At 37.5% G+C, this 8069-nt stretch overlaps 1 protein-coding gene across 7 annotated transcripts; it reads right to left on the bottom strand.

The window, feature by feature from the left end:
- Positions 1 to 493: 493 nt before the first annotated feature.
- LOC110934461 lies at positions 494 to 3747 on the bottom strand. 7 transcript variants are annotated; one of them, XR_004891667.1, is made up of 8 exons: positions 3563 to 3747; positions 3408 to 3496; positions 3282 to 3327; positions 3154 to 3216; positions 2230 to 2319; positions 1529 to 1896; positions 992 to 1143; positions 494 to 784 (listed from the first exon to the last, which is right to left on the bottom strand). XR_004891667.1 is itself a non-coding variant. In XM_035989555.1 (8 exons), the coding sequence occupies exons 3-8, from the start codon at positions 3323 to 3325 to the stop codon at positions 1875 to 1877; spliced, it is 342 nt and encodes a 113-aa protein (XP_035845448.1). In that variant the 5' UTR covers positions 3326 to 3342; positions 3408 to 3496; positions 3563 to 3747; the 3' UTR covers positions 1647 to 1874. The 7 variants fall into 7 exon arrangements, 3 of the variants coding, with proteins under 3 accessions (XP_035845448.1, XP_035845449.1, XP_035845450.1); XR_004891666.1 differs by having other exon boundaries at positions 503 to 784; positions 3282 to 3342; XM_035989555.1 differs by lacking the exons at positions 494 to 784; positions 992 to 1143 and adding exons at positions 2496 to 2556; positions 2888 to 2949 and having other exon boundaries at positions 1647 to 1896; positions 3282 to 3342.
- Between the last annotated feature and the right edge of the window lie 4322 nt (positions 3748 to 8069).

The raw sequence follows: 8069 nt of genomic DNA, 5'->3' as shown, positions 1-8069 counted from the left end.
TTTAGTATTCTCTGATTTACTTTTGTTTTGGTACTGATTTTGGATATATATATATATATATATATATACTAGCCATTTACCCGCGCGATGCAGCGGGAGTGACGATTTACAATAGGATACTCGTTTACCGTTAGTTTATCAGTCATTTCGTGATATATTATATAGTACTTAAGTTAGTTTTCTTATTCGTGATATGTTGGCACTCGTTGTTCTGTTAGCTTATCGATTCTTTGTTGATATACTTTTATTAATTTTTTTTAGCTGTTAGTTTATCAAGCTTTCCATCAAATCAATCATAAGTACATAATGCTTTAGCTGTTAGTAGGAAACCCGCGCGATGCGGCGGCGGCGATAAATGTGGTACTCATTTTTGTTAGGTTATTAGTCATCCCGTGATATATTGTATACTATTTTTATTACTTTCTTATTCGTAGCATCGATAAGATATATCTACGCCTTATAAATCTCAATTAAATAGTAATGCACCAATAAAAAAATATTACTCATAAAAGATAGTAACATAAAAATAAAAAAAGTTGGGTTTAAACATACATGATCTAAATCAAACATTATCAAAAGGTTTAATAGTGGATAATTGTAACATCTCGAAGTAGTCATAACAACACTTATTGGACAATATTGCATCTGGTCTTCGTGTCTCGACGGGCATAACTTCCCCATTGGTTCCACTGATATTAATTCTAGCACACAAGCAAGCCTGTAATGGGCATCAAATATGTCTCTTCTGAAAGTCTTGTCTGCTCCAGCACCAGTCGTATGTGCTCTGTATTTAAAACAAACAATATTGGGTTTATATGCCTAAATGGATCATGGGTGATGTGTAATAACTTAACATGTATAATATAACAGAATGATTCCAATAATAGTTGTTCAGTCCTAGAATAAACAAGAACTCTATTATGACCCATTCTCATACTTTTAAAAGTGTGTGAAGCTTTTAAGTGATACGAAAATTAGGATATAAACTCACAGAGCAAGAGTTCCATCCATATCATGGGAAAATTTCTCGACCTTCTTTAATTCCATTCTGTAACACCTCAACAAGGAATATAAAAAAGAACCATGATAAGCTAATATAGCTTGCGCCTAGTGCAAAATTGCCATCCATCCACATTGTTTGAGCTGCAACCACACAAGAAATATTATTATACGTGTGTCATTGTGTTTTTTTTTTCCAAATGCATCAAAAATGGTGTTTTCAATGCAGGTTATCAAGTAAATTACCATATTACCCTTCTGGCAAATGTACTATAAAATAACAGCATAACTTACCTTATAATTACGTCCGTGTTGCCCAACTTTTATAATAGTTAATGTCACGTACAATTGCATAAATGAACTTTGAGCAAGTTTTAACCTATTTGACCCGTTTGACCCATTTGACGTGTTACCTTTTTACCAAAAGTTTTGAGATAAAACACAACCCGATTAAACATCTAACAGCATCACATACAACCAGAAACATCTATAAAAATGCCAAACAATCACTTACAATAAACGATTGTACCTTTGCGATTGGTCAGCATATTTTCTATGCACCGTTCATACTCTTCTGTATACTCTCTCTCGAGTACCTCGCACGTGCTTCTCAAGTCAGCCGAGGACATCCTAGTAATTTGATTTGACTTTCTGGTTGATTTTGACTTTCAGGTTGACTTTGATCTGATTTTCGTGCAGTAACAATCGCAACCTCAGCCAAAACGGCAGAAGAATCCAACCCGACCGTTTTTGCCAGGCATGATTCATCCCAGGCAGTAGTTCCACCAATTGAGGAACAACTCCTATGTTAACAATCAAGACTCTCACTTGTTTATTCGCGCATACGGATTTGAGTAGCTCGGTGTCGGTTATCTCTAACCAACCAATAAACTGTGGCTGCAACCAATATACAATCGCCTCATTAAACCAATCATTAAACTGAAACTATAGGTTTCTGTGCATGTGACAGCTCCTCCATAGATGGGGTGGGTTACAAAATCATATAAGAAAATAGAGCATTCGATACATGTGAAAACAGGTCAGGTACATTTGTATTAGCATAATGGTTGAAGACTTGTAAAGTTGGATTAATACATTCTTCTTCTGATTCTTTAACTATTTTCGTATTCAGATCTAAAAGTTAACCCATTTTTAAATTTGGTGTTGTATAAATGAGTAATTCATTATGTACATGCTTACAAATATATAGATGGAAAGAATCACAATTACCTGCGCAATGAGTTCGTCATGTAAGGTAAGCCCCATAAATCTATCCATTCTATACTTGCACTTAGCTCATCCAGCCCTTCTTCTTGTTGCCTGAAGGTTGACAATTACAAGTAAAAATCAGCCAAATGTCAACTAAGTAACTTTTAAAAGCAATAATATAGCAAATTTTCTAGGTATAAGTTAATTTGAAACTCAACCCAGTTTTGGTCTAATTTGTACACAAAAACAATCAACCCAGTTTTGGGTATTTGTAGTTTTGTACACACCTTCCTACAACGTCAGGCAAGAACCATTGATTCAAGGATTGCAGTATACTTCTTCCGGGTGCTACAGGACAAGGGGTTTTATAAATACGCAGATCCGACATATAAAATAAGACAAACAACAAATATCATACTACAATCTGTCTACAAGCACAATCTAATCTACTACATTCAAATCTGAAACAGTTAGCATCAAATCATCATAAAACCTAAAACTTCAAATCCATCTATCACTTTAATTGACTGAAAATTTTGTAGAAAATTTTGACTGTTTAAAGAGATACTTTGACTTATACTTCACTCCAAAAGAGCCTTAAATCATGAGGGCTCATCATAAAGAACCATAAATGGCTACTTATATATCAACTACTTAATGGATAAGTACAGAACTCAACTTCTTATTTTATCACTGGTCTCGAAGACAGAGATAAGTTCTTTATCGTCTTCGCCCATAAACCTAATGGCAAAGAACAGAAATCATCAAGTGAGTCATCTTTAAAACATGACTAAAACTGTACGGATCTGAAAGTAACCAGATCTGCAAGAAAAAAGTTACAGATCTGGATCTATTTCACAAATCAAGTAGAAACAAACCCTAAAATTTAACAGATCTAAGTAAAATAACAAACCAAAAATGCCGATAAGGTTAATAAGATGGTACCTGAGATGTGAAAACGCCGGTGAAATCCATCTATCTCTAGGGTTATCGCCGGAGAAAGAAACCCTAAAATTTAACAGATCCAAGTCAAATAACAAACCAAAAATGCCGAGAGGTAAAAAAGATGTTACCTGAGATTTGAAAACGCCGGTGAAATCCATCGCTCAAGGGTCATCGCTGGAGAAAGAAACCCTAAAATTTACAGATCAAAGTCAAATAACAAACCAAAAATGCCAATAAGGTTAAAAAGATGGTACCTGAGATGTGGATTCGACAGAAAAAACCATCGATCTAGGGTCATAGCCGGAGAAATCCATCGATCTAGGGTCATAGCCGGAGAAAAACCCTAAAATTTAACAGATCTAAGTCAAACAACAAACCAAAAATGCCGATAAGGTTTAACAGATGGTACCTGAGATGTGGATTCGCAGGTGAAATCCGTCGATACAGTGAATTCGGCAGTGAAATCCATCGATCAAGGGTTATCGCCTGGTGAGAGAGAGAGAGAAGAAATGGGGCGGATGTGAAAGACAGAAACCCTAATGAGCTGATAACGTGGTTTTGTTCTCCGCCTTGTTTTGTGAGTGAGGGTAGAATAGGAAAACGAAATTATGTTGTGCTTTAGAGGATTGTACATCATGCTTTAGGAGTCTTTTAAGGAAATTTTTATGACTTTAAGAAGTCCCATGAATATGCTTTATAAAGTAGTATAGATATATATATATATATATATATATATATATATATATATAGGGAAGGGTGTAAATGAGAACCCTAAATATTGTGAGAACCGTGAGAACAAATGAAAAAATCATGAGAACTTGGTCGAAATTTAAACCACCATGAAGAACATTACATATTAAAAAATCGTGCCTGATATTGAATTCATCATTTCAAACATAACGAGCTAAGAAAACACCTAATCGAAATTGAAATGATGATTTAAAACATAACGTTCCGCCCAAAATTTAAAACAATCATTAAGAACATAACAAGTTTAAAAAACTGTGCGTCTCGTAAAGAAGGTTAGGGGGAAAGCCAAAAACGAGAAACTAAGGCGTCTGGTAAAAGGCGAGGGGGGGGGGCTGTATCACTTACGTTTGATAGACAGGTCACGTATACCCCGGTTGGTAAATCAAGAGATATGTTTTCATGGGAGGCCGGCTTGTATATGTGGCGGACCATCCCGTTTGATAAAATTGGATGAGATAAAGTTGAACAACATTACAAGGATGCCCTCATGAACCACTTACGAGTAAATAAGTTATATGCATAAAATGAAGGCATGCACTTTTCACCCAAAGTGCATTAACAACCCCCCCTTGATCAATGCATGGTCTTCATGTGGTCTTGAATTCTTCATTATGGTTGACTTTAACTTGGACTTCTGCTTTGGTTGACCAGAACTGATAAGCGACAATTACCTGGCAGGCACTGCACTTACACTTTTCCAGTTTGCACACTCCACCAACACGCTCCAACCTGCTGAAAGTTTGCACTCTCATATGAAAGTTTCTAGTCGAGGATTTGAACCTGAAAGCGATCCGACCACCACAAAACACCATCGACAGTTAGTAATTAGAATCTGACTATTTAAAGTATTTAATTTCCATTTGCCAGCGTATTATTGTTTAGGTATGCATCTATGGATAACTTATCATCATTAATGAGTGGAGGGTGTTTATGGTTGCCTGATAGTTGAGAATCGGAAATTACTATATTATCCTTCATGGTTGGCATGCCATGGTTTCTTTCCTGAAAAATGATGTAATTTTCATTACAAGTTCATGTGACAATTTGGCAGATAACTTGGGCAAGATCATAAGCAGGTACTACTGATTCCCGAGGGGAAACCCGCGAGCCTGACGGGTAATGTGTAATGGGTATGAGGCTATGAGCCATGGTTTAACAATTGGATACGAGACTGTGATTACCAAAACCCGTCTGATACCCAACCCATTATCTCATATTGTCTTAAAGAGTTTCTTAAAACATGAAAGTGGGTAACCAGCTTATTTTAGGCCGGAAAAACTATTGTGGTTCCAAAATTTTATTTAATGGTTTTACATAGGAAAATCATTATCAAGTGCCATGACGGCGTGTTTGCAGCCGTTTAACAGTCTGTTTTCGCAGCCATTTAACGGCGTGTTTGCAGTCGTTTAACAGTCTGTTTGTTTACGGTTGCATACGCGTCGTTAAACGTCTGCAACGTAAATTATATGCATGTAACTTATTTACCCTTAAGTGGTTCATGATGGCTTCCCTGTGCGGTTGTGAAACTTTATCCCATCCCATTTTATCGAACGGGATGGTCCGCCACATATACAAACCTGGACGGCTGGATCAAACGCCCATGGTGAAGAAAATGATAGGGCCTAGCTATCCAATTACATGTGAGGGAGAAATCAAGCTACAGAATTGGAGATATGGAATGAGCTTAATTAACATATAAACTGAAGTGCTTGTTAACTATTAAAAATAACAATAAATGCTTCATCTATGCTTAATTAAGATCTATTGTAACACCCCCAAATTACCACCTGCGGAAACTCCGCGAGGCGTGTTACGCATCAGAGTCGTCTGAGCCACCAGTCACATTGAACCAATGATAAATATTTAAATAAAACATGTCATTAATTACCAATAGAAAAATATCAAACATAATATTAGTTCCCAAAGAGTTGTAAAGCGGAAGCATGTAGTAAATCGTTTAACAATTGTTTCAAAATAATGCTCAAAATCAATGTATCACTTATAAGTTAATCCAAGAGCCTCGATCCATGACCACTCCATCACTCCCAGATAGCAAGTCCATGTCACGAATTCTAACGACCTGCAAACATGCAGACAAGTGTGTCAGACGATGCTGGTGAGTTCAAGGTTTTGTTAACGTGTTTTGTTACCAGATGTATGTTAAGCCAGTTCAACGTTGCGATACGATGTTGCTTTATAACATGCTAGATACCCTAGGGAGTGTGCCCATATGTATCCGGGGAGTGTGCCCCTTAACAACCTGGAAGTGTGTCCAGTCCCCAATGCCCCTAACCAAGCATTGGTATTGATGCCCAGATAATTAGTTCACGCCCGTCCTTACGGCCCGGTGTGAGGTGTACAACCTAATAGCGCTATCAACTAATTACACCATTGCCCTACAGGCAATCGAATAATGATAGATTCCATGTTCAATAATCAAAAACCCGATTTAACTGTTTACCCAAGTTTCCCTTCCACATGTTTACTAGTTGTCCCAAACCACCGGGACGCATGCTTGAGAAATGCAATGAACTCACCTGGGGTTGCTCGGTATGATACACAATAGTTCAATTAAGCTACAAAGTGATCAACCACGTCCTATCACAGTTATCATACCAATCAGATTCGTACACTAGTATTGCACGTATGTTCCACGTATATATAACAAGTTTTGTACAAACATTGATCATCATGTTCACGTATAAGTATGGCAAGTCTACAGCAACTTCACATAAGCAAAGTCCAAATACACGGCCCAATCATTTGGGCTGGTAACAGTGGGCCAGTCCAATAACAGAGTGTGCATGTTATCGGTCTCGAGTCGAGACTAGTCGGTCTCGGGTTATATTGATTTCGAAGTCTAGAGTCGCAACAGAGAGTTCTCGAGTCATCATGGTCTAGTCGAGACTACACGGTCTCGAGTCGCAACCGGACCCGCAACCGTGGTCTCGAGTTGTGTTGTTTTGTGTCGGTGTTATGGTCTCGAGTCGGGACTAGGAGTTCTCGACTCGCAATCTCTTGTCGAGACAAGATGTGTAACTGATTTCCTGATTTGTAGTCCATGATTTCCGTAACAAGTTGTAAACAGATTTGGCAGTTTCAAATCAAATCAATTAACAGTTTTGCTATAATCCAAACGAATCAAACAACAGTTTTTATCGAGAATCACGCATGTTCATATCGTTATCAAGAACCAATAATCCCAAATCAATCAAACATTCATATCAATTCCAAAATCACTAATCAATAACCTATGAACATGTAACCATATCATGTGATAACGGATTCAAGAACTATCATGCAGCCCTAAACCATGTGTACAATATATCAATCAATACTACAAACCATAACAACACATCCCAACATCCATCCGGATCATCTCACAACCAATTAGTAAGCTTTCGTTTAACCATCATCTTAACATAATTCGGACAGCATATAATCAACCGATTACTTGCAAAACATACGATTTACATACAATATAGAACATCACAATTGATCACACAAGCAACCCTAACCGTTTAGTCAAACATGGATTTATGACAATATAAATCAAACACGTATCATGAACACTAACCGAGTTAAAGCGTGTAGAGAGGATGATCCGAACACAAGGATCTTCAAGGGTCGAGAAGTGTTGTCGTCGGGTTCCAAGAGAAACGAGAGAGAGGGAGAGCTTCTAGGGTTTTGTGTAATTTGTGTGCTTGCAAGTAACCAAAAACTACACCCCCTATTGTTCATGTATGCGTACAAGGGATGAGTGGGCCGAACCCATCATTGGGCCGCCCTTGGGGTCTCGGGTTGGGTAGGTGGTTGCGAGTGAGGTTGGGCCGAGTGGAGGATGTGCGACCAAACAAGGTGTGCAGCCCAATTTTGATAACACATAACATTTCATTCAATTAAACGCTCACGTTCCTATAGTCGTATCATGCATTCAATCAACCCATATAGTTCACATAAACACGTAACGTTACACAAAATAGGTTCGAAATACGGGTTGTCACATCTATGAATAAAAGCATTTACAAAACGGGTTAGTGTGGGATAAAGTTCAAAACTGACATTTACAAACAGGTCAATTGGGTAAAAATTTTACTCCAAACTTACCATATGTAAAAGGTTGATTATTGTATAATGGTTTTTTTAGTACTATGATATAAGAAAGA

The sequence above is a fragment of the Helianthus annuus genome, chromosome 4 (assembly GCF_002127325.2).
Source record: "Helianthus annuus cultivar XRQ/B chromosome 4, HanXRQr2.0-SUNRISE, whole genome shotgun sequence".
NCBI lineage: Eukaryota > Viridiplantae > Streptophyta > Magnoliopsida > Asterales > Asteraceae > Helianthus > Helianthus annuus.
The sequence above is the reverse complement of the archived record's forward strand: the minus strand, read 5'-3'. Positions and strand labels throughout refer to the sequence as shown.

What these genes read in the sequence shown, in the direction of transcription:
- LOC110934461 (XM_035989555.1), bottom strand. Translation starts at nt 3,325, where the DNA reads ATGACCCTTGAGCGATGGATTTCACCGGCGTTTTCAAATCTCAG. An exon ending in CCGGCGTTTTCAAATCTCAG is followed by an intron (nt 3,217 to 3,281) that starts GTAACATCTTTT and finishes GTTAAATTTTAG; the next exon opens with GGTTTCTTTCTCCGGCGATA. An exon ending in TTGCCTGACGTTGTAGGAAG is followed by an intron (nt 2,320 to 2,495) that starts GTGTGTACAAAA and finishes GTCAACCTTCAG; the next exon opens with GCAACAAGAAGAAGGGCTGG.